The 26,539-nt window shown below is 46.2% G+C and overlaps 1 protein-coding gene across 1 annotated transcript in view; it reads right to left on the bottom strand.

Moving 5' to 3' along the window:
* gtf3c2 (general transcription factor IIIC, polypeptide 2, beta) overlaps positions 1-26,539 on the bottom strand; it is a 152,404-nt gene that overhangs the window by 99,777 nt on the left and 26,088 nt on the right. The window contains 4 exon segments of the mRNA XM_038801041.1: positions 8,845-8,962; positions 17,226-17,337; positions 18,438-18,665; positions 20,961-21,059. Coding sequence (XP_038656969.1) covers positions 8,845-8,962; positions 17,226-17,337; positions 18,438-18,665; positions 20,961-21,059 — 557 coding nt within the window.

The following is a 26,539-nucleotide window of genomic DNA, read 5'->3' on the forward strand; positions in this document are numbered from 1 at the left end:
ATCATAGTCAAAAGAGATGAACTCAAGAGGTGAGTTAATAGTGACTGCCCTTGGCATCAAGGAGACCTAGCAAACCTGGTATCAATAGGAATCAGGGGGGAACTCTCCCCTGATTGGAAGCATACATAGCACAAAGGAAGATGGTTATTGTTATCAAAGGTCCATCTCAGCTCCAGGTCTTGGTGCAGGTGTTCCTCATAATGTCCTAGGCCCAACCATTTTCAGATGTTTCATCAAGGCCTGCCTTCCATCATAAAGTCAGGAGTGGGTATGTTCGCTTTTGACTGACACTAAGAGTTTCTATAGATATGTGAAGGGAAAGAGATTGGTAAAGAGAAATGTAGGCCCCCTACAGACAGAAACAGGGAAATGCATAATAAGGGACAAAGAAATGGCTGAGCAACTGAATACTACTTTGGTTCTGTCTTCACAAAAGAGGACACAAATCAGACACCAGAAATGTTGGAGAATGAAAGGTTTAGTGAGAGGGAAGAACTGAGGGAGATCAATATTAGTAGAGAAATGGTGCTGGGAAAATTGACTGGATTGAAGGTGGATAAATCCCCACTGCCTGAGAATCTGCATCCCAGAGTGCTTAAGGAGGTGGCTCTGGAAATAGTGGATGCATTGATGGTCATCTTCCGGGATTTTATAGACTCTGGAACTGTCCCTGCAGATTGGAGGGTAGCTCACGTCACTCTCTGATATTCAAAAAGGGATGTAAAGAGAAAGCAGGAAATTATAAACCTGTCAGCCTAACATCGGTAGTGGGGAAAATTCACAAGTCCATTATCAAGGACTTTATCGCGAAACATTTAGAAAGCAGTGGCAGGATCAGTCAGAGTCAGCATGGATTTATGAAGGGGAAATCATGTTTGACAAACAGTTGGAATTCTTTGAAGATGTAACCAGTACAGTTGACAAGGGAGAGCCAGTCAATGTGGTATATCTGAACAGAGGCATGGGATTCAGGGTGATTTAGCAGTTTGGATCAGAAATTGGCTAGTTGATAGAAGACAAAGGGTGGTGGGTGATGGGAAATGCTCTGACTGGTGTCCAGTTACTAGTGGTATGCCACAAGGATCTGTTTTGGGGCCGCTGCTGTTTGTCATTTTTATAAATTACCTGGAGGAGGGCTTAGGAGGATGGGTGAGTAAATTTGCAGATGACACTAAAGTCGATGGAGTTGTGGACAGTGCAGAAGGATGTTACAAGTTACAGAGGGACATAGATAAGCTGCAGAGCTGGGCTGACAGGTGGCAAATGGAGTTTAATGCAGAAAAGTGTGAGGTGATTCATTTTGGAAGGAATAACAGGAAGACAGAGTACTGGGCGAATGGTAAGATTCTTGGTAGTGTGGACGAGCAGAGAGATCTCGGTGTCCATGTCCATAGATCCCTGAAAGTTGCCACCCAGTTTGAGAGGGTTGTTAAGAAGGCGTACGATGTGTTAGCTGTTATTGGTAGAGGAATTGAGTTTCGGAGCCATGAGGTCATGTTGCAGTTGTACAAAACTCTGGTGCGGCCGCATTTGGAGTATTGTGTGCAGTTCTGGTCGCCACATTATAGGATGTGGAAGCATTGGAAAGGGTACAGAGGAGATTTACGAGAATGTTGCCTGGTATGGAGGGAAGATCATATGAGGAAAGGCTGAAGGACTTGAGGCTGTTTTCGTTAGAGAGAAGAGGTTAAGAGGTGACTTAATTGAGGCATACAAGATGATCAGAGGATTAGATAGGGTGGACATCGAGAGCCTTTTTCCTCGGATGGTGATGTCCAGCACAAGGGGACATAGCTTTAAATTGAGGGGAGATAGATATAGGACAGATGTCAGAGGTAGGTTCTTTACTCAGAGAGTAGTAAGGGCGTGGACTACCCTGCCTGCAACATTAGTGGACTCGCCAACACTAAACACATTCAAATGGTCATTGGATAGGCATATGGACGATAAGGGAATAGTGTAGAGGAACTTTAGAAGGGTTGCACAGGATAGCGCAACATCGAGGGCCGAAGGGCCTGTACTGCGCTGTAATGTTCTATGTTCTATGAACTTTCAGAAGGCGTTTGACTAAGTTCCGCATAAGTGATTATTGTGCAAGATTAAAGCGCATGGGTTTGGGGGAAGTGTATTGAGGTGGATAGAAAACTGGTTGGCAGAAAGGAAACAAAGTGTAGGAATGAATGGGTCCTTTTCAAATTGGCAGGCAGTAATTAGTGAAGAACCACAGGGATCGGTGCTGGGACCCCAGCTATTCACAATACATATTAATGATTTGGATGAGGGAAAGAAATGTAACATCTCAAAGTTTGCAGATGATACCATGTTAGGTGGGAGGGTGAATTGTGACGAGGTGCAGGGATCGTACAGCACGATCTGGACAGATTGGGCGAGTGGGAAAATCAATGGCAGATGCAGTATAATTTGGATAAGTGTGAGGTTATTCAATAAAAATAATAATCGTTTATTGTCACAAGTAGGCTTCGATAAGGTTACAGTGAAAAGTCCCTAGTCGCCACATTCCAGCGCCTGTTCGGGGAGGCCGTTACGGGAATTGAACCGGTGCTGCTGGCCTTGTTCTGCATTACAAGCCAGCTGTTTAGCCCACTGTGCTAAACCAGCCCCTTGCTTCACTTTGGAAGCAAAAACAGGAAGGCAGATTACTACCTGAATGGTTGTAAATTGGGAGAGGGAAATGTGCAGCGGGACCTGGGTGTCGCTAAAGGTAAGCATGCAGGTGCAGCAGGCGGTAAAGAAGGCTAATGGCATGTTGGCCTTCATAGTGATAGGTTTAGAAGCAGGGTTGTGTTGCTGCAATTATACAGGGCCTTGGTGAGGCCACACATGGAGTACTGTGTGCAGTTTTGGTCTCCTTCTCTGAGAAAGGATGTTATTGCCCTTAAGGGAGTGCAGCGAAGGTTGACCAGACTGATTCCAGGGATGGCGGGACTGTCACATGAGGAGAGACTGACTACGTATGGATTGGTCTCGCTGGACTTCAGAAGAATGAGGAGGGATCTCATAGACACTTAATTTTAACGGGACTAGATAGAGTAGCTGCAGGGAGTATGGTACCAATGATGGGTGTGTCCAGAACCAGTGCCGGGATTCCCCGGTATTCGGCAGGGTTGGCCGTACCGGCGCCAAAGAGTGGCGTGAACCACTCCGGCATCGGGCTGCCCGGAAGGTGCAGAATCCTCCGCACCTTCGGGGGCTAGGCCGGCACTGGAGTGTTTGGCGCCACGCCAACCAGCACCGAAGGGCCTCCGCTGGCTGGTGTGAGTTGCCGCATGTGCAGGAGCGCCAGCGTGTTCCAGAACCGCTGGCGTGATTCCTGCGCATGCGCAGGGGGTTTCTTCTCCGCGCCAGCCATGGCGGAGCTTTACACAGGCCGGCGCGGAGGGAAAGAGTACCCCCACGGCACAGGCCCGCCTGCAGATCGGTGGTCCCCGATCGCAAGCCAGGCTACCGTGGGGCCAGATCGCCCCCGAGGACTCCGCAGGCCACCCTCAGAGCCAGGTCCTGCCATTATAGACCTTGTGTAATTCACGCCGGCGGGACTGACCGAAAACGGGTCGCTGCTCGGCCCATCGGGGACCGGAGAATCGCCGGGGGGAGGGCCACTGCCATCGGCCTCCGACCGGCGCGATCCCCGCCCCCACCAAAAAACGGCGGGATTCTCCGATGGCGGGGGTTCAGAGAATCCCGCCCCAGGGGTCACAGTCTGAGGATTCAGGGTAAACCATTTCGGACAGATAAAAGGAGACATTTCTTCACACAAAGAGTGGTGAGCCTGTGGAATTCATTACCACAGGAAGCAGTTGATGCCAAACCATTGACTATATTCTTGTTTTTAAAATTTAGAGTACCCAATTTATTTTTTCCAATTAAGCGACAATTTAACGTGGCTAATTCACCTACCCTGCACATATTTTGGGTTGTGAGAGCGAAACCCACGCAAACGTGGGGAGAATGTGCAAACTCCACACGAATAGAGACCCAGAGACGGGATCGTACCTGGGACCTTGGCGCCGGGAGGCAGCAGTGCTAACCACTGTGCCACCGTGCTGTCCTAACATTGAATATATTCAAGAGACAGCTAGATATAGCAATTGGGGAGAATGGGATCAAAGGCTATGGGGAGAAGGCAAGATTAGGATATTGAGTTGGATGATTAGCCATGATCGTGATGAATGGCGGAGCAGGCTCGAAGGGCCAAAGGTGCTCGAAGGTGCTCCTATCTTCTATGTATCTATTGCACAGTGTTCAGCACCATTCATAACTCCTCAAATTTTCCTGCTTGCAGCAAAACTTGGACAGCATTCAAGCTTGGGGTATGTAACAATAAAGATTTGTGCCATACAAGTGCTAGGCAATAGTTATTTCCAACAAGAGAGAATCTAACCATTTCCTCATGACATTCATTGCATTACCATCGCTAAATCTTCCATAATCAACACCCTGGGTTTACCCTGGAGCAGAAACAAAACCGGACCAGCCACATAAATACTGTGACTAAAAGATCAGGTCAGAGGCCAGGTGTTCTGTGATAATTCACTACCCGACTTACCAAAGCCTGTCCATCATCTGCAAGGCACAAGTCAGGAGTGTAATGGAATATTCCCCACTTGCCTGGATGAGTGCAGCTCCAACAACACTCAAGAAGCTTGACACCATCCAGGATGAAGCAGCCCATTTGATCGGAGCCCAATCCACCACCTGAAACAATCACTTCTTCATCACCGACACACTGTTATAATATTGTGCACCATCCATAAGATGCAATGCAGCAACTCGCCAAAGCTTATTGACACCACTTTCCAAACCCACGCCCTCTCAAATTTAGAATGACAAAAGCAACGGATACACGGAAACACCAACACCTGCAAGCTCCATTCCATTCCATTTAGGGTGTCATGATGGCACAGTAGTCAGCACTGCTGCCCCACAGTGGCAGGGACCCAGTTTCGATTCCGACCACATGTGACTGTGGAGTTTGCACGTTCAACCCGTGTCTGCGTGGGTTCCCTCCCACAATCCAAAAGATGTGCAGGTTAGGTGGATTGGCATTCTAGATTGCCCCTTAGTGTCCCAAGGCCATAGAGATAGGGCGGGGATTGGGCCTGTGTTGGGTGGTCTTTCGAATGGTCAGCGCAGACCCTATGACCTCCTTCTGCACTGTAGGGATTACTGTGGTTCCAAGTCTCTATGATCTCAGTTGGGAATTGCAATGCGGTGATATAAGTGACTCTGGACTTCAGCAGGAGAAACAGAGCCAAGATTCCTGTTCCTATAATAATCATAGAATTTACAGTGCAGAAGGAGGCCATTCGGCCCATCGAGTCTGCACCAGCTCCTGGAAAGAGCATCCTACCCAAGGTTAACACCTCCACCCTATCCCCATAACCCAGTAACACCACCCAACACTAAGGGCAATTTTGGACACTAAGGGCAATTTATCATGTCCAATCCACCTAACTTGCACATCTTTGGATTGTGGGAGGAAACCGGAGCACCCGGACGAAACCCATGCAGACACAGGGAGAACGTGCAGACTCCGCACAGTCAGTGACCCAAGCCGGGAATTGAATCTGGGACCCTGGCGCTGTGAAGCCACAGTGCTAACCAATGTGCTACAGTGCTGCCCACTGTTCACTGACCCTGCTCACTTTCTTGCTGCAAATGCACATGTGGACATCAGATGTAGACCAGATTGGGCCAAGTTGTGTTTCCTGGACCATTCAACACTCAATATCCAAGTTCACACACAAACTGTGTGGCCATGGAACTGCATTTCAATATAACTGTGTATTAATATAACTGCATAGAACAGTCATTTTCAAACTCAGGGCCGCAACCTGTGGGCGGGTGTTGGGAGGGTCACGGAGTGATTGGTCGTGGTATTCCTAATCGTGCGGTGAAGTGCCCAAAGGCCATGATCGGCTTCCAAGAATGCCATCCGTCCACGCATGCGTACCCCCTCAGCCTGATCTAGTAGTGCGCAGGCCCGGAGCTCAACGGGGCAGACTGCCTCCTCCTGATGTCAGCGAGCTGTCCCAGGACCACATTTTTAAAAAAGATCGATGGAATCTTCCCGCCAGAAGCGGTTGCAGAGAGCACCCCATACACTGACGTCACGTGCTCTGGATGCAAAATCCATTTTGTAGCTGCCAGCAAGCAAGCAACAGGACTTTGTGAAGAACTGTGAAGATGGATAATTTTGCAATAAAGGAGGAGAGGGCCAGAGCCACAAACAGGCCAGGATCTCACAATTAAATCTACTGGAGAGAGCTTCTCAGGAAAGTCCACGGCAGAATAAAGCAGTGCTGGTGTGAGCTGTATCCAGAGCTCCAGGGCTTCTGGTGAACAAATAATTAAGAAGCTAAAATTGGGAACAAAGCAATATAAAGATGATTTCTCAAGGTATGGCATTGTTAATTTTGCAAATCAGGATGCAAAGCCCATGTGTGCTATCATAGGGAGGTACTGGAAAGTTTAAAATCCTCAAAGCTGCAAAGGCATTTGAAGACTAACCATGATGAGTTTGAAGACAAACTTCTCGATTTTTTTCAAAGGATGAAGCGAGAACTTAAATCATCAGCCAAAGGCCTCAGCATTGAGTGACACAGCAAGTGGGATCATGAGGACCAAGCAGGCTCACCAATCGTATCAAAGGTAAGCAAGGTCGCGAAGGTCGGTCACGTGGGTCCCGAAGATCGGCTGGTTGGTAAAAGTGTGTCCCAGGAAAAGGAGTTTACAAAACTCTGGCATAGAGGATCAGGGAATAAGGAAACTAGAAAAGCAAAAGTGAAAAGTATATTTTATACCTACAATAATTTGCTGCCCTCATGTGACAAATCTTCACATTACTTGTGAGAGATAAAGAAACGCATTTCTATCCCTTATTAGTTGGATGTTCTTCATGTCATTAAACCCATCACTATGTTTACATGGCCTCAAAACCAAGTTAAGTGAGTGGGCAAGAAGGTAGCAGATGGACTATAATCTTAAATTATTCACGTTTGTCTGAGTTTATAAGCACATCTACAGGTTTCATAACTCAGGCAAGCTGGTCGCTGAATTATCAACACAATTGAGGAGTATTCCGCACCTGCTTGAGTCAGGTATCAGGTTACCAAACCTGCCGAAAGGTTTAGCTCCATCAACAAGCCTCGTCAAATTCTAGTTGCCTTGACTTATGTTTTCTACTGACTCCTAACTATCTTATGATTATTAGTATCAAACAGCACTTTCAACCTGAGGCAAATTGTTTTAATATTTACTCCGAATAAATTCAGGACTGGTTTTCACGATCCCCCAAGTCTTGTACCGGAGGCAGAACTTACCTGAAGCTCAAGCCATTTGCTGAAGCCCAATAGATCCTATGCACAAGCTCACCCCTTGGTCAGGCTTTGTGCCTGAAGACAGTTGTGGAAATAAAACCAAGTGGCTGTGTTTCAGGACCTGAGGCTGTGATCAAAATTAGTAAGTTGAAGTCCTGCATCTCCAATCACTGGCCTGATTTTCTGAGAAAAGTAAAGCTAAGCTTTTCAGTCATCTGGTCCGGGATTCTCCCCTACCGGGGGGGGGGGGGGGGCTCCCGGCGTGTTGGAGTGGCATGAACCACTCCGGCGTCGGGCCGCCCCAAAGGTGCGGAGACTGGGGCCAAGCCCTCACATTGAGGGGCTAGGCCTGCACCGGAGTGGTTCCCACTCCGCCAGCTGGCGTGAACGGCCTTTGGCGCCACGTCAGCTGGGGCCGAAAGGACTTCACGGCCGGCATAAATCCGCGCATGCGCCGGAGCATTAGCGGTTGCTGATGTCATACCGGCACATGCGCAGGGTAGGGGGTCTCTTCCGCCTCCGCCATGGTGAAGACCATAGTGAAGGCGGAAGAAAAAGAATGCCCCCACGGCACAGGCCCGGGGTCAGATCCCCCCCCCCCCCCCCCCCCAGGACCCTGGCGCCCGCCCGCGCCGCCAATCCCACCGGCCAGGTAGGTGGTTTCATCCACGCCGGCGGGACAGGCCTGTCAGCGGCGGGACTTCGGTCCATCACGGGCCAGAGAATTGCCACGCGGGGCCCACCGAACGGCACGGCGCAATTCCTGCCCCCGCCGAATCTCGGGAGGGCGGAGAATTCGGGACACGGCGGGGGCGGGATTGACACCGGCCCCGGGCGATTCTCCGACCCGGCAGGGGGTCGGAGAATCGTGCCCCATGTCTTTGCTGCCTGCCTTAATCCAATTCTCTCAACACAGCAGGTTGGATGCCAGGTCTAACGTCCACAACTTTGGCACAGCCCTCAAAACATATTCCTTTGCTGTACTGTAGGGCAAAAATAAAGCAGCAAAACCAATTGCCACTTCCTGTCTCATTATCACATCTGCCCTTTGCTTGTACCTACTGCAGATGTCATTATTCCACCCTCCCTTGGGCTCCGCAGGCAAACAAAGAGGCCAGAGATACCCTTTTTCTTGTTTTTGTCTCTGGGAATGGATCAATCCCTAGGCCTACTAAAGAGCAAATTGGTCCCTTAATCTAATTACACCATTTAGGTCTAGGTTCAGCATTTGATTTATGCTGAAGCATGACAGAGTGAAAAATGTAAACCCATTTCAAATATGCTATGCATCAAATATTAAAAGTTTTCACATCGGAAAGCAACTCTCTGCAAATATAACCAGGTGAGAAGAAACACATCTCAAAAGGAACTGTTATTAAAACTCTCTTTCCAACTGAATTACAATCGATCATTGTCATGGTGAGAAAGAATACCAGTTTCTGTATAGAGAATAATGAAAGCCGTACTTCAAAGTTAAATCACGTAATTTGCACCGTTCACCTGCCTTTTGAATACTTCATTTTATACATCTTTAAGGATTCTGGGTGTGGCAAACTATAAACGACAACCTTTCCAGTGGAAAATGCAGCTGCGAGGATACCGAGTCTTGCCATCTGAGGATTCTAGAAAAAAATGAAAATAAACAAGTCTTTACTACTGTACGTTTCTTATAGTGAAAGGTGTAACTCAGTAGTAGCACTCATGGCTCAGTCAGATGGTTGTGGGTTCAAGCCGCACTTCAGAACATAATGCAGGCCAAACACTCTAGTGCTGGGCTGAGGTAGTGCCACACTCAGAGACCCTTTACATAAGGCGTTAAACCAAGATTCTGTCACCCTTCTTGGTGGATTTAAAATATCCCATATTACTATTCCAAGAATAGATGCATTTTTTAAAAATTCATTCATGGGATTTTGGCATCACAGGATGGGCCATCATTTATTGCCTATCCCTAATTTGCTCTTGAGGGGGGGTAGTTAAGAGTCAACTGTGTTACTGTGGATTTGGAGTCACATGTAGGCCAGATTTCCTTCCCCAAAGGACCAGATGGGTTTTTTGAGGCAATCAGCAATACTTTCATGGTTATCATTAGACTTTTAATTCCAAGTTTATTATTGAATTCAAATTTCACCATCTGCAGTGGCATTACTCTGGGTCTCTGATTTACGAGTCCAGTGATAATTCGACCGCCTCCCCAGATGATTCTCCTGATGATCTGGTTAACATTTATTGCTGATCCAACATCATAAAAACTGATTATATTGTCTGTTCTAGAGTGTTTTAATAGTGATTTATTAAGCATTTTCCGATTTGATTATGTGAATGGATGTCATTAACAAACCTGCGAATATACGTCATCGGGTGCCTAAGCTTGTGCTGGTTTTCAGTTTAGCCACGAGGAGCTTGTGTATAGTTGTGTTTAGTTGCTGCTGGTGTCTGAAGCCAAACTATTAGTCCCTCATTGTTTTCAGAAGTAAAGAAGATTTAACTCTTACAACTCATTGGACTTTCTTTCTTGTAGTCAAATTACCACATCTTTATGGTGCCAAGAATTTAACAGGACAAGAAAGAAATGATACAATGTTTTGTACAGTGAGTAGCTATTTTGCAACGTGATGGTGATGGCTATGTTCAGACTATCTGTGAGTTAGTGAAGGGGCATGAGGACTGGACTAAGTATGTGGAAAGGTTGGGGACACTTTTTCCTGGCAAATGGAATTGTAGACAAGAGTAAAATGCACTAAATTCTCTTGAATGTGTGGGGCAAACACTTACAAGCTAATGTGGAATTTAGCAACTCCACAGAAACCTGTAACATGTTCAATAGGAGTGAGGTGTACGCGGAGCCTATTTATGCTAGTCGAGGTCGATGGACAGAAACTTAAGATGGAGGTGGGCACAGGAGCCTCTCCATCTATCATCAGTGAGGAGACCTTCAGAAGGAATTGGGACTCTAAGCGGGCTCCAGCCCTTACTCAGGCAGGGATCAACCTTCGAACTACACAGGCAAGATTATGCCATTACTTGGAGCATTTGAGGTGGACATTGTGCATAACAGCCAAGAAGCAAGAGCATGGCTCCTGGCAGTAAAAGGCTATGTACCTAGTCTACTAGGGGTGATTGGCTCAAGAAAATTTTGTTGAATTGGGGTGAGATAAAACACACAACAGTGCTAGAGGATGTCATTCAGAAATATCCTGAGGTTTTCCAAAGATGAACCGAGTACATTGCAGGCACTACGTTAAGTTGTTCGTGGATCGTCAAGCTACCCCTCGCTTTTTCAAACGAAGGACAGTGGCCTACGCCATGAAAGACAAAGTGGAGGTTTGGGATCATCAAGTCCATTTAGTTCTTACGCTGGACAGCTCCTACCGGTTCTTAAAAGTGATGTTTCTGAGCATAAATGTGGGGGTTACAAACTTACCATTAATCAGGCTTCCGAGCTGGACGCTTATCTGTTGCTGAGGGCAGAAGATCTGTTTTCAACTCTAGTAGGAGGCAAGACGTTCTCCAAATTTGACATGAGTCAAGCCTATCAACAGTTCTTGTTAGAGGACTCAAAGCAGTATGTCAAAATCAACATCCACAAGGGTTTGTTCAAATATCATCTGGTTTTTGGGTTGTCTTCCAGTCTGGCGATTTTTCATAGGACAATGGACCTCTATTGCAGGGGATTCTTTGTGTGGCAGTTCACTTGGACAATATCCTGATCACAGGGAAAACTGAGGAGGAGCACATCAACAACCTGGAGCAAGCAGTAAAGGGGTTTTCAGAGGCAGGTCTGCGTCTGAAAAGTAGCAAATGCATCTTCCGGGCACAGAGTGTGGAATGTCTGGGTCATAGAATCACAGTGCAGGGTCTGCCCCCTGTGGAGGAAAATGTTTGAGCTATCAAGGAAGCTCCAAATCCGAAGAATATGTTGGAGCTCAGATCATTTCTGAGTTTAGTGAACGACTGCCAGACTGTTCACAGGTGTTGATGATACTGTATCTGTTGCTCCACAAAGAGACCAAATGGAAGTGGGGGCCAGCACAAGTGAAAGCGCTCAAGGATATGAAAGCACTGCTATAATCAGCTAATCTGCTGGTCCACTTTGATCAGGACAGAGAGCTAATTCTGTCACATGGCGTCTCACCTTACGGCATTGGGGCAGCGCTGACTCATCTGATGGAGGACGGGTCAGAAAAGCCGATTGGATTTGCATCATGTACTCTGACAACAGCTGAGGAGGGAAATTTGCAGCTAGAGAAGGAAGGTCTAGCCATTGTTTTCGCTGTGAAATGGTTTCATCAGTAGTTTTATGGGCATTCATTCACGAAATGTACAGCCTACAAGCCCTTGATGAACCTTTTTAGTGAGTTCAGATGCATTCCTCCCATGGCTCTCAACCAAGACATTATTTGCTCCACAATTTTCTTGCTTGAATGATTTTCAAATTCCCCTGTGAATGCCAAACAGATTAAACAGTGGACGGACAGTGGTCCAGTTTTGCCACAGGTGAGAAGATTCCTTATGCACAGTTGACCTCCTGTTATAGATGAGGAACTAAGACCACCTGCAAAAAACAAGGATAAGCGGAGTGTGTAGGATGGTTGAATTCTTTGGGGATCCAGAGTGGCCGTTCCACCCCCTGGTTGTTCGCAATCATAGATGAAATTCATGAGGGTCATTCAGGTGCCTCCCAAATGAAAAGTTTAGCAAGGACATGTTTGGTGGCCTAAAAGGATCAGGATTTGGGAGGGGAAAAAAGGTGAAATCTTGTTCTGCCTGTCAAATAAACCAAAAGACGGTGTTACCAGCACCATACTATCTGTGGGAGTGGCCTGACCATCCCTGGTCTAGACTTAATGTGGACTTTGCAGGATCTTTTATAACAATAATAATAATCTTTATTAGTGTCACAAGTGGGCTTACATTAACACTGCAATGAAGTCACTGTGAAAATCCCCTAGTCGCCACATTACGGCGCCTGTTCGGGTACACAGAGGGAGAATTCAGAATGTCCAGTTCAACTAACGACCCGTCTTTCGGGACTTGTGGGTGGAAACCGGAGCTTACCGGATTCTCTGGTTTCTGATAATGGGACAACAGTTCCGGAGTGATTTGTTCCAAGAGTTTATGAAAAAAAAACTTCATGTGCATACTGCTCCTTTCATCCAGCATCAAATGGTTTAGCAGAGCAAGCTATTCAGACACTGAAAGAAGAACTGAAGGTGGTACTTTGGGAATTAAGCTCTCATGGTTCTTGTTTCAATATTGTATCATGCCGCAAACAACAACAGGACTTTCACTGGCTGAAATTTGATGGGTAGGAAGCCAAAATCTCACCTGTGGTAAGATCCAGATGTCAAAGGGAGAGTGGGAAGGAGACAGGAGATGCAGAAATAGAGACATGATTATTAGGCGAAGGCGAGGAATGTCTATCCGGATGTGTCTATGTTAGGAATTTCAGCAGTAACCAATGATAGCTGCCTGCAGTTATTCTGAACCAAAGTGGTCCAGTATCGCTAGTGGTGAAGCCGATGAATAGAAGGGTAATCTGCAGACGCCAAGATCACATTCGTCTATGCCACGACTCGGAGACGGTTACGTTTTCGGATCACATGGCAGAAGGAAATGTTGCTGTGGAAATTTGACAGGAAGTGGTTTCTGTTTCTCAGGGGCATCCAAGGGAAGTTACTCTGGGAGAGGTTGACGGACTTCCTCTGACTAACAACCAACCTACCTCTGTTCCCTGAAGTCTAGCTCAACTGAAGCAAGACTCACCAGTCTCTACTGAGCCACTTGTGGTTCTACGCAACGCAGTCACAAAGTTCCTGAAAGACTGACATTTAGGGCACGATTCTCCGCTGCCCATGACGGGTCGGAGAATAGCGGGAGGGCCTTCCTGACATTTTTCCCGCTATTCTCCCCCCGCCCCCCCCCCCCACAGCCGCCCCACGACACGAATCGCTGCTCGCCGTTTTTTACGGCGAACAGCGATTCTCCCCAGGCCAATGGGCCGAGTTCCCAGGCCTTTACGGCAGTTTTCACGAACGCAATCACACCTGCTCTCACCGTTCATGAAAACGGCCGCAAAGTGCCATCCGGGACAACCATGGCACCGATTGGCACGACCGCACCACGGCCGTGCCAAGGATGGCACGGGCCTGCGATCGGTGGGCACCGATCGCGGGAAGCGGGTCCGATACCCGCGCACTATTTGTTCCTCCGCCGCCCCTCAGGATCAGTCCGCGGGGCGGCTGAGGGGCATGACGGCCCGCGCATGCGCGGGTTTTGACGCATCTGTGAGATGACATCATCCGCGCATGCGCGGGTTGGAGCCGTCCAACCCGTGCATGCGCGGCTGACGTCATCGTGCGCGTCAGCCGCCGTGACGCTTGGCACGCGGACTTAGCAACGGTCGCTAAGCCCGCGATGCCGTGCTTGACGGGGCCGAGCTGGTAGCCCCGCCCGGGGGGGGGGGAGAGAATCGGGTCCCGGGAGGGGGCTCGGAGGCTGCCGTGAAACACGGCCAGTTTCACGGCAGCCTTTACGACTCGCCACATTTGCGGAGAATCGCGCCCTTAGTTGCGCCATATTTGATGTTATGTTTGTTGTTGTCTCGCCTCAAGTGGAATTTAAATTCAAGGAGGGAAAAGTGTTATAAAGTGTTTTAATAGCGTTCTAAGAAACATCTTCATATTTGTGTAAGGATGTTTACAACAAAAGAGTGCATGCACATGATGTCACTGGGAGCCTGAGCTTGTGCGGGTTTTCAGTTTAGCCACGAGGAGCTTGTGTATAGTTGCGTTTAGCTCCTGCTGGTGTCTGAAGCTAAACTGTATTATTACCTCGACGTTTTCAGAAGTAAAGACGATGTAATTTTTACAATGTGTTTGACTACCTTTCTTGTGGTCAAGTTACCACATTGTCACTTATCTTGTTTGTTAAAATATGCTGAGCAAAAATTATCGGCCAAACATTTATTATAAGAGCGACTGTTCTTTAAAAGTATCGCTGGCTGGGAGAGACTGAATGTAAGTTCTTTGTTAGATCGATTTTTGATGTACAAGGGAGTCAAAGGTTATAGGAGGCGGACAGGAAAGTGGAGTTAAGGCCACTAGCAGATTAGCTGTGATCTTATTGAATGGCAGAGCAGGCTTGTTAGGTCAAATGGCCTAATTCTCATGATCTTGCTTTCTTTTTATCAAGCTAATTTTTCATCAATCATGTTTATTGGTTTCTTACAAATGCTGACTTTGAACTCCTGCTTGCGCCAGATCTTCATAATTTTCTGCGGAGTCTTATAAAAGGTGGAACCTCTATTTGTCCGTTGCAAGGCAAACAATGTCAGGGACAGTCCAGTAGGGAACTTCTTCCGATGTTGGATGTCTCTCCACCCCCGGCTCAGTTAGAACCCAGCATAAAAATGGAAGCAGGTAGATTGATGATGAGGTAGCTCCACTAGGGTCAAGAGGGCTCTCCATGGGATTTTGCAGAGCAAGGAATCCCTTCCTCACCACCAAGGAAGACAGACATTGGTCTTTCCAGCTGCATTTGTAACGTGTGTCCCAGAGACTACACACAGACACCCAACCTGATTGGAGAAAATGCTAAACTGCCTACTTTAAAGGAAGTCTTGTCCCTTTGAAGTTGCTGCTATTCAAACTTTGATGAGAACACCCCAAAGATAACATGAATATTAATCCAAATGTGTTACGGCTAGGCAGTGACAATGCAAATACATGCATGAACATTTCATATAAAATTGTTCTACTGCTGAGTCATAGGAGAGTGACAACATGCTTGTACCCGTGCCACCCATTCCATCAGTGACCTTGCCAGTGCCACACAGCAGCTGGACCAGACTGTCCAAATCCATAGCCTGGCCCTCAAAGTCAGCCATCATAGCCATTTTAAATGGCCTCAATTAAGTCCAGCAGCTGCAGCCACTGGAGTAACACATCATAGAAGCCCTATGGTACTTAAATGAATACATTTAACCATGTCTTCACAGGTGTTTTCAAATTCAGCAATTTAACTATTGTACCAATGTGAATAGAGTTGTTCTGATTTAATGTTGGGAGTATCTGTGGCCAAATGAGGCAAGACCCATGAAGCTGAACTGTGGTAACTGTGAGGACAATAATTAGAAGAATAGTGGGACTATTGATGTATTGGGTTCAGGAGGGATGGTTCAGGTGAAGCATTCTCAAAGGATTTTGGCATCTAAGGCTATTGATAGCTATTGCCCCTGCTCTTTCTCCACCATTTCTTGTAGCCTTTTTAGCAATAAGAGCTAAAAATATGCAGCATACATCAGGAAATATGCTCAGGGCTGTACTGCAGAGCTCCCCCTGAGTTGGACAGGCAGAAAAAGCATTGTCTGAGCATGCTATGGGACGGCTCAATAATATTTGTTTTATTGCAGGTATGCTCCGCATCTATGCTTGGGGTTCCTGGCAGGAATCACGGCTAAATTCTAGAGAGAGTATTCCATATTGCTAAGCATCCAACTGTGTTCCTACAGCCGGATTGAAATAATAGGGGTCACGGAGAAGTGTGACAAGATGAAATGAAACACATCAGTTGCCAGAAAACAAGGCTCAGACGTGCATGTTGCACTATCTGTGATTGCAAATGTACTTCATTTCCAGGAGTGGCATCCCGTTCTATTGGAAAAACATCACTCTGATGAGTAGCATAGAGGCAATGGTGTTGCAGTCTGGGACCTTGGACTTGGGTAAAGCCAGCAATGTGGGCAAAACACACTCTCATCCTGCGTCGCTCTTTCCATAGGAAATGCATGTGATCCTCCCATCATAGACAGCCTCCATCCACCTTCCTGAGGCAGCAATACACAAGAAATTGCCAGCTGCTACCTGACACCAACCCAGTGATGCCCAAGTCCTAACTTGACACTCCAGGAGCTGACATAGCTTGGTCAGTCTCCCATAGATCTCAGACATTGTCCCACAGTGAAGCTGAGGCATGAGAAGTTCTCCCTGAAGACTCACTGAGAGGATTGCCTCTTGCACAGTGCCCACCTCCTCCCTCTTGTTCAGCGCTCCAGTCCTCTTCACTGCTCCCTCTCCAATCCCAATTGTAGCCGTACCAGATCACTCATGACTGGAATAAGCCATTTGCAAAGCAGACAAAGATGGTCCAGCTCCAGCACAACCTCACTTGTGAAATACTGCAAATGGTCCATAAGTTAATCAGCACACACAGAGGATAAATCAGTATGGAGTTCGTATGTTTTTTGCTGAGCACTCCCGCAGAGCCCTTGCGGGATGTTAGTGCCATAATTTGTTGGGTGGGTTTATCACGTGGCAAGTTAGGCATAGAGGGGGATCAAGTTTATAAAAGAGTCCTACAAGTAGTGTAAAACTCTTCATTAAATATTACAATGATAGGGCAGCACGGTGGCCTAGTGGTTAGCACAGCTGCCTCACGGCGCTGAGGTCCCAGGTTCGATCCCGGCTCTGGGTCACTGTCCGTGTGGAGTTTGCACATTCTCCCCGTGTCTGCGTGGGTATCGCCCCCACAACCCAAAAATGTGCAGAGTAGGTGGATTGGCCACGCTAAATTGCCCCTTAATTGGAAACAATAATTGGGTAATCTAAATTTATTTTAAAAAATAAAAAATAAAAATATTACAATGATCTCTGGGGTGTTCGGATTGGATGTCCACGACAGGAATATATATTTGAGTAAAATGTTTTAACATATGCATTTATTTGGGATACTAGGAATTTTCCCTCAAAATCAGTTCAAATTCATCAAGGTACCACAAATAATCTTTACGCTAATCCCACATTCTCATAGAACAAAACAAATATGTCAAATTTCCTGATTAGTTAAAAAAAATTTAAATAAATGTTAACAAAGCAGGCAAATTACCTTTCTAGTGGTTTCTGGCAGTTCCCATGCACCACTGGGGCACCACTTCATATCCCAGATGCAACCGTAATCTGTGGCAATACCGTAAGCGAAAGCAGCATTCATTTGAGGGCTATATAAAACAAGAAATTAAAATATATTTTATTTTTCCACATAATACACAACATAAGCTCTGTTCCTTGTACAAGCTTAGTACTCACTGCAAGACAAAAGAAACAGAACAACGACATCGGGCAGAATTTAGTTTTCTCCCCGGGGCCTTTTCCCAGCGCTGGTATTCAAATAGTGGGGGTTCGGACCATGACATGTGGGAAACCCACCAGAGCTTTATGCCTGCAGAAAGGTTGGAGTTGGTCTCCTCTACTAGCAGCCAATGTCCAATGGAGAGACTTGAGGATCAAGGGCTGCCAATGGGCAAAGACCTAAGCACACACTTAAAACTAATTACCAACACCCCCCCAACTCATTACTGGTGTTTGCCCGACTAGCCCCGATGAGCCTGCCTTATCGACCGGAATAGCCTTGGAAGGGTTACTCTCCAGCCAGGAACTCCACCGTGAGCATTTCAGCCCATATTTGATCAGCCGTTGGGAAAACTAATCGTTCGAGGTGGTGCAGAGAGGTACGCCGCTGTATACAGAAGGAAGCAACAACGACTGGCCGACGCGGCGTGACCTCTCGAGCCCGCGAATCTCCTCGGCCAAGGCTTTCGGCGCTCGCATGACACTTGCAACCAGCCGGCGTGCGGTGCCTGACTTGTACTCAGGTTTCTGGGAACACCCCGACATGTGTCTCTTTGCATCCCGTCACCGTGACACATTCGAGTGCAACACAAGGAAACCAGGCCTTTCCTGTTGCATTCTGTGTAAATAATAATCTTGGACTCTCCAAAGCAACCCTTATACCTGCTTTGTTTCTTTCCCGCTGTTGCCAAGCTTGCATTTTCTTTTTAAATATCCAACATTAATAGAATTCTGAAGGACTGAGATTCCGCAATAAAAAAATTATATTGATTCATTCATTACTTTTATAAATCATGTAGCCAATGACAGGAAATTCACCTATACATATGAGAGAAACTTGAAGTCTCTTTTTTACTATGCTAAGTTAATATTCATGATTGGATGCTTCTGGTTATTTTTTTCCACAGCAAAGCAAACCATTGTTGCTTCCAACAAGAACCCATGAAGGTATTTACTTCTTCTCACTCACCACTGCTCCTGTTGGAGGTCTCCCAATTGCCATATCTGAAGTAATGTTGGCTCTGCATGCTGGTCCATCAATTTATGCCTGTCATCCATTCCTTTGTTGCAGTAAATAGCTGCATACTGACAGGCAGCTGAGCCCTCTGGGGTCGGGCACCATTCTAGACACCACACAGGACCACCTACAAAAAAGTTTACATCCCAGCGATCTTTGTGAGCAGGCAGTGACTGGAATCTGCCAAATAAAAAAAATCAGAAACACATTCAATAAAATTAGGGTTCATTATTTGCTCTTCCCATGCATATTTGTTGAACATAAAGCATATTCTTTCCAGATAGACTGCATGTGACCAAACATGCAACAGGATGTATAAAGCAGCAGTTTGTTCATTTTATTGGGATTAAGTTTCATTCGACAACGTACACTTGTATAGCATTTTAACATAGAAAAAACATTCCAAGAAGTAGAATCAGACATTTGCCCTCCTTTGTTTTGTACTTACACTTTTTAAATTGAACATATAAATGATGGTTGGGAGGGAAGCCAACCAAGGCATCTTGATATTATTTATTTGTTAAAGATCTGCAATATTAAAGGGGAGATGGTGGCAACATCACTGGACTGGTGATATAATGGGCGGCCCGGTGGTTAGCACTGCTGCCTCACAGCGCCAGGGACCCTGGTTCAATTCCAGTCTCGGGTGACTGTCTGTGTGGTGTTTGCACTTTCCCCCCATGCCTGCATGTGTTTTCACCGGGTGCTCCGCTTCCTCCCACAGTCCAAAGATATGCAGGTTAGGTGGGGTTTTGAGGTTACGGGCTTAGAGCAGGGATTTAGAACAGTACAGCACAGAACAGGCCCTTCGGCCCTCGATGTTGTGCCGAGCAATGATCACCCTACTCAACCTCACATATCCACCCTATACCTGAAACCCAACAACTCCCCCTTAACATTACTTTTTAGGACACTACGGGCAATTTAGCATGGCCAATCCACCTAACCCGCACATCTTTGGACTGTGGGAGGAAACCGGAGCACCCGGAGGAAACCCATGCACACACGGGGAGGACGTGCAGACTCCGCACAGACAGTGACCCAGCCGGGAACCGAACCTGGGACCCTGGATCTGTGAAGCATTGACGCTAACCACTATGCTACCGTGCTGCTGGGCCTTGGCAGGGTCACTTTCAGAGGATGGGTGCAGCGGATTTGCCTCCTTCTGCACTGTAGGAATTCTATGATTCAATAGTAATCCAGAGGTCCAGGCTAATGCTCTGGCGATTCAGGTTCAAATCCCTGCACGACAGCTGGTGGAGTTTAAATGCAATTAATAAGATTGGAATTGGAAGCTAGTCTTAGCAATAGTGACCATGAAACCGCAAATCATTGTCGTAAAACCCATCTGGTTCACTATTGTCTTTTAGGGAGACAAATCTGCCATCCTTACCTGGTCTGGCCTACATGTGATGCCAGATTCACAGTAATGTTGTTGACTCATAATGGCCATCTGAAATGGCCTCACAGGTCACTCAATTCAAGGCAATTTGGGATGAGCAACAGATGCTGGCTTTAATATCAACTTCCACATCCCATGAAAGGGGAGGCGGAATGTGTGGAGGAAAGTGCTACATCAGCTATACCTGAATTTCTGGAGGTGTGTTGTATTAATTTTTTCTTTGGAGTGGATGAATTTGGTCATTAACTCCATTGACTCACAAAGATCAATCTGCTACATGAAATAGCATGCTAGCAAAAAGTTATTCAAGCCAGTGTGGTTACAGTTTGTGGTTATCGTCTCCTGGGAATTTCCCCAGGGATTCTCCTGATAGCTTCTGTAAATATGGTGAAAGATCAAAAGAAACACTGAAAATATATGTAAACAGAGTCTCTGGAGATCCTCTATAAAGGTTATGACAGGTGATTTGGAAAAAGTCCAAAGAAATTTCCAACATATTGGGGGCAGCACGGTGGTTAGTGCTGCTGCCTCACAGCGCCTGGGTCCTGGATTCAATTCCCGCCTTGGTTAGACTGCATGGAGTTTGCATGTTCTCCCAGTGTCTGCGTGGGATCCCTCCCATGGTCCAAAGATGTGCAGATGAGGTGGGGTTACGGGGTTAGGGCAGGGAATGGGCCTGGGCAGGTGCTCTTTCTGATTGTCGGTGCAGACTTGATGGGCCAAATCGCCTCCTTCTGCACTATAGGGATTCTATGATTCTGATTCTAAGAATGTCCATAGATAGTTTGTGCTCTAGCTTCTGCCAATTGTTTTGTTGGGAGGTGTTAGATAGGGGCGGGAGAAGAACTGGAGTAGAATAGGCATACCAGCCGCAACTGTATACACTCCTCAGAAAACGATGATCTTTCACCAGAACGCATCAACGTGAAACAGTAACGCTGTTTTTTTTTTCCGCAGATGCCTCAAGAATTGTTGAGTATTTCCAGCATTTTGTTTTATTTCAGATTTCCAGTATTTTGTTTTTGTGCTAATGAATCAACACCGTTCATTGTCGTGATAAAATTTTTTCTTACCTTCTCAGTCTCTGAATTGTGGGATCCTCTCGAAGTCCTTCCCTTTTAATTTTAAAAATTGGTGAGTTTACTTCATTGGGCAAGTATTTAAGTGATTCACTAAAAGAAAAGAAATCAAATTAGGTTATAGGAATGTAGGATTTAGGAGCAGGAGTAGGCCATTTGGCACTTAGAACCTGCTCCACCATTCAATAAGATCATGGCTACTCTGGTCATGGTCTCAATTCCACTTTCCGGTCTGCCCCTCATAAACCTTGACGTCTCTGTCTTTAAAAAATCTAACTGTGTCTTGAATAAATTCACTGAACCAGCCTACAGGGTCTCTGGGGAAGAAAACTCCACATACTAAGGACCCACCGAGAGAAAAAAGTTATCTACGTCTTGGTCTTAAAAGGGAGACTCTTAAACTGTTATCTCTAATTCTAGACCTCCCCATAAGTCTGAATATCCTCCTGATATCTACCATCAAGTCCCCTCAGGATCTTGTATGTTTCAGTAAGATCCCCTCCCCTTCCTCTCAGCTCCAATGGGGTATAGGCCCAACCTGATCAACCTTTATTTATCGGATAAACCCATCATATAAAGATGAATCTTCTCTATTCTGCTTCTAATATAATTATATATTTTTTCAAATAAGGAAACCAGACTGTACACATTATTCCAGATATGGTTTCACCAATTCCCTGCACAACTGCAGTAAAACGTTCCTACTTTTACATTCCATTCCTCTTACAATAAACACCAACATTCCATTTGCCTTCTTAATCACTTGCTGTACCTGCACACTAACTTTTCATGCTGCACCAGGAACCCCACATTCCTCTGTACCATCGAGATCTGAAATCTCTTCCCTCTTAAATAGCATATTGCTTTTCTTTCGTCCTGCCAAAGCAGGCAAGTTCACATTTTCCAACATTATATTCCATCTGTCAAATTGTTGTCCACTTATTCAACCTTCTATCCCTTTGCAGACTCTCTGCCTCCTTTTAACAACTTACTTTCCTATTTTTCATAGTGTCATTGGCAAATTTAGCTATCATACCCTCAGTCTCTTCATCCAAATCATTCGGGTAGATTGTAAATAGTTGATGTCCCAGCAGTGCTCCCTGTGGCAGTTCACTAGTTACAACTTGCCAACGTGAAAAAGATCCACCTATCCCTACTACTGCTTCTTGTTAGCTAATCATTCCTTTATCCAAGCTAATGTGCTACTCATATACCATGTTCTCTTATCTTATGTAATAACCGCATCAAATGCCTTTTGGAAATCCAAATACACATCTACAGATACCCCTTCATTCCCCTAGTGTGTTACTTCCTCAAAGTACTCTAATTATTTAGTTAAACATGGTTTCCCTTTCACAAAACCATATTGGCTTTGCTTGACCACATTATACCTTCCTGTTAAAATCTCCTTATTAATGGATTCTAGCAATTTCCCTGTGACAGATGTTAGGCTGGCCTGCAGCTTCTTCGTTACTTAAATACAAATATCACATTAGCTGTTTTCTGATCTATTGGGATCTTTCCAGAGCCTAAGGTGTTTTGGAAGATTGTTACCTATGCATCGACCATCTCTGCAACTATTTCTTTTAAGATCCCAGGATGCAGGCCATCTGGTCCTGGGGACTTATCAGCCTTACGGTCTAATAGTTTCCCCAGCACCTTTTCCCAAGCGATGGTAATTGTTTCAAGCTCCTCCCTCCTGTTCACTTTCTTGCCATCTGTTTTGATATGACTAGATAGCTTTCTCTCCCACACTCAATTTTTCCCCGTTTTGTTTTAGTCATCCTTTGCTAGTTCTTAAAATCTGATTTATCTTCTGACCTATGACAGATTTGTACAGTGTTTCTTTCAATTTGATACTATTCTTAACTTTACTCAATCACGGATGATGCAACCTTCTCATGAAGTCTTTCATTCTTTCAGCATGGAAACCAGACTTTTCGGGTACATTCATTAAGTTACTGGGCACAGATTACAAGTTTGCAGATTCAGGAGGAGTTAATGAAAGTGCTGAGGAACCAGGTATTTCTCATTGACATACGTTACAGAATTATGACAACCAGATTAACAGAGTGTCTAAAGAGGAACATAGTAATTCTGATGAACCCCAAAGGACAACTGCCACTTTAGTTGGCACTAAAGCGACATACTTGCCAGAAAGGGCCAGTCAGTGAAAGGATGTAGCCATCGTTGGTAGAGCAGGGAAGGCCAACAGAAATATAAAACTGGTTGAATGTACAGATAAAGGGGAGGATAGGTCCAAGGATTGTACATGAAGTACAAAAATGGAGAGCACAGAAATGTAGTGTAATTTCGGATAATAGGTGTGGCAAGGGACATGCCCACATGAAGTGATCAAGAACTGCTGAAAGAATATTCATAACAGGAGGGGAAGATCAAGTAGTAGCAGTCCAGAACAAGATACATCTTAACACAGTCAAGAAATATGGTAGAGACCAGGAATGCTACAAGGAGCAGAAGCCTATGTGATCAAAAGGTCTTCGTGGTTTCCAAAAAATTAATGATAAATTAATCAAAGATGCAAAACAGCAAGAGCTGCAAAGTTGGAAAGAATTTGGGGGTCCCAGACGGCGGACATGAATTCTATCTCATAGGTATGCACGGAAAAGGTGCTTCTTGATGGAACCTATAAAGCCAAAGCCAGGCTGGTGGCTCGAGGAAGAAAACTTGGGTGGCCAAGCCGTACGGGTAGATTCATCTACACAGGAAAAGTTCATTTGAAGATCTTCTTGGCTTCTTAGTTACAAATGCTTGGGATAAAAGTCGATAGATATTAAAGCTGCTTTCTTATAGGGATATCAGCTTCAAAGAGAAATTTTTCTTTGGCCACCAAAATTGGCACCAAATACAGAAACATTTAAATAAATGTGTATATGGATTCAATGACGCCTCCAGAGTTTGGTATTTCTCAGTGAGGTCGGTTTTGTTGAAGTTGCGCTGTCTTCAATTGAAAGCAGACCCTGCGATGTTTTATTGGCACCATGGAGGGAAACTTTCGGGCATATTCATGATGCATGTACATGATTTTTTTTGTGTGGCAGTAGTAGCGAATTTGAAAATACTGTTATTAACGGGCTTAGAACAGAGTTAAGATTGGAAGTCAGGCCTCTGGTGCATTAAAGTATATTGGGTTAGAAATCAGGCAGAGTGCTTTGCATGTCACTCTACATCAGCAGTCTGACTTGGAGAATACATTTTTTTCAGAAATATTTTTATTGAAGGCATTTTCACATATACAAAAATACACAAGCCAAACCTCAGAACAGGTATCACAACTAACAGTCCATCCTCCCCCATCTCCACCCCCCAAACATTCCATCCTCCTGTCACCCCAAGCCCACCTCCTTCTTTGCCCCTTCCCCTCATACCCCCAAATAAAACAAAACAACCACTAACTGCCCCCTCCACAACCCCACTGATGCCTAATTCACTTTAAAGGTTCGATTCCCAGCTTGCGTCACTGTCTGTGCGGAATCTGCACGTTCTCCATGTCTGCATGGGTTTCCTCCGGGTGCTCCGGTTCCTCCCACAAGTCCCAAAAGACGTGTCGTTACATAATTCGACATTCGAATTCTCCCTGTGACCCCTAACCAGCGCTGATGTGCCGACTAGTGGATTTTCACAGTAACTTTATTGCAGTGTTAATATAAGCCTATTTGTGACAATAAAGATTATTAGTATTAAGTTGATAAATGGCTTCTACCTCAGGGTGAACCCCTCCTCCTCCACTCCACATACGGCAAACCTAACTTTTTCTCGGTGTAAACATTCTGCCAGTCACTCAACTATACCGTTGCCTTGGCGGCTCTGCCCCCCCCCCCCCCCCCCCCCCCCCCCAACCAATCAACCAGGTCGGAGGGCTACCTGCTACCCTTCCTTGCCAGTCAGCCATATCCCCCCGTACCCAGCTCCCCCGGTCCATGCCCTGCACCCCTCCAGGCCCTCCCCAAGATATCTTCTGCGGTCCCTCCTAACCCAACTGCGCCACACCAACATTTCCCACGTCAGCCTCCCCCACCCTCCATAACCAAACAAAAAACTGACCCACCCCCCCCCCCCCCGCTCCTTCCTCTTGTAGATCCCCCCCCTCCAATTCGCTCCCGTTAACCAGCCAGCTTGTTGGTGCCGCCAGGGCCTCCATCTAACCCCCTCCCCCAATCTGCCATTCACTCCCCACACCCCGAAACCCCAACATAAAAGACAGCACACTCACCCTCTCCGCACTCCACCCTCTAGTGAAGGCACATTCCCCACATTTAACATTGCCACAGATCAGTATCCTCACACCCTCCCTTCTATGGTCTCTCATAAACTCATTCGCCTCCTCCAGCGTATCAAAATAAAGCTCTGATTCTGATGCATGACCCACAGATGAGCTCACTCCCTCTTAGGTGCACTTCTTTGTCTGCCTCACCCATTTCATGATTTTCCTCCTTATTGAGAAAACATACAGCCTTACCACCACCCCGCCCTCGGTGTCTCCCTGCCTTCGGCCTTCTCCTCAGAGCCCTGTCTGCCAAATCCATCGCGAGGGACAGTCAGAGACCCCCTCCCCCATCAGCTTCTCCAGCATATTTGCCACATATTTAGCGGCCTGCACTCCTTTGACCCCCTCAGGCATCCCCAAGATCCGGAGATTCTGCCTCGATTCTCGAGGTCCTCCACCTTCTCCCTCAACCTCTTTTGACTGTCTGCCACCAGCACCATCTCCGCCTCCAGCGAGGCCAGCTGGCCCTTGTGCTGCCACGTCGATAATTTCACTTTCTGGAGTGCCAGGCCCTGCGCCTCCAGCCTCTGCCTCACTCTCACGATAGCCACCCTAAGCTGCTCTACCCCTTAGCCAGGTTCCCTGAGGCCTCCTTCCTCTGTTGCTGATACTTGTTCAAAAAGTTCACAAACTGTTGTCGACCACTGGACAGGCAATGATGCCCCAGCACCTTCCGCCATCTTTTTCTGTGTTGCACCTCAACTATTCTTGCGGCCAAGCTGCTGCCTCATCTTTGTCACTCTCCTTGTCTGATAAGCCAGAAACCAGCCCCACCAGAGGAGTATTGCAATCCTTCAGTCCTTATACACCACTCACCAACAAACACCCCTCAAATTGGGTGGGAAAGGACCAGAAAATCCAGACTCAAGCGGGAGCCACCAAATGTGCCACCACTCACCTCACTCCACAGTCGCTACCGGAAGTCCTTACTTGGAGAAAATTTATCCCAGGACAATTATTCGTGGTAGGGCCTTACGAAAGAATAGGAAGTGGAAAAAGAGGAATTCGGAAGTTTAATTGGGCATCTGAATTGGCCAGCTAGACAAACAAGCCTGGATGCCAGTTTTGATATTTTCGAACGAAGCACTAAAATGAACGATCTCAAAGTTGAAGAAATTGTTTGAGCAAACAAAACATTGGCAAACTTAAAATTGGAGAATTGTGTTTCGACATTCCCATCTTTCGATGATATTAGACGACCGAAACGGATGGTTTATAGTGACTCATCGTACGGTAATCTCTGTGATGGCTTTTTGAGTGCGGGAGGATTTATAATTTTTCTCCT

Source organism: Scyliorhinus canicula, chromosome 6 (assembly GCF_902713615.1).
Source record: "Scyliorhinus canicula chromosome 6, sScyCan1.1, whole genome shotgun sequence".
Lineage (NCBI taxonomy): Eukaryota > Metazoa > Chordata > Chondrichthyes > Carcharhiniformes > Scyliorhinidae > Scyliorhinus > Scyliorhinus canicula.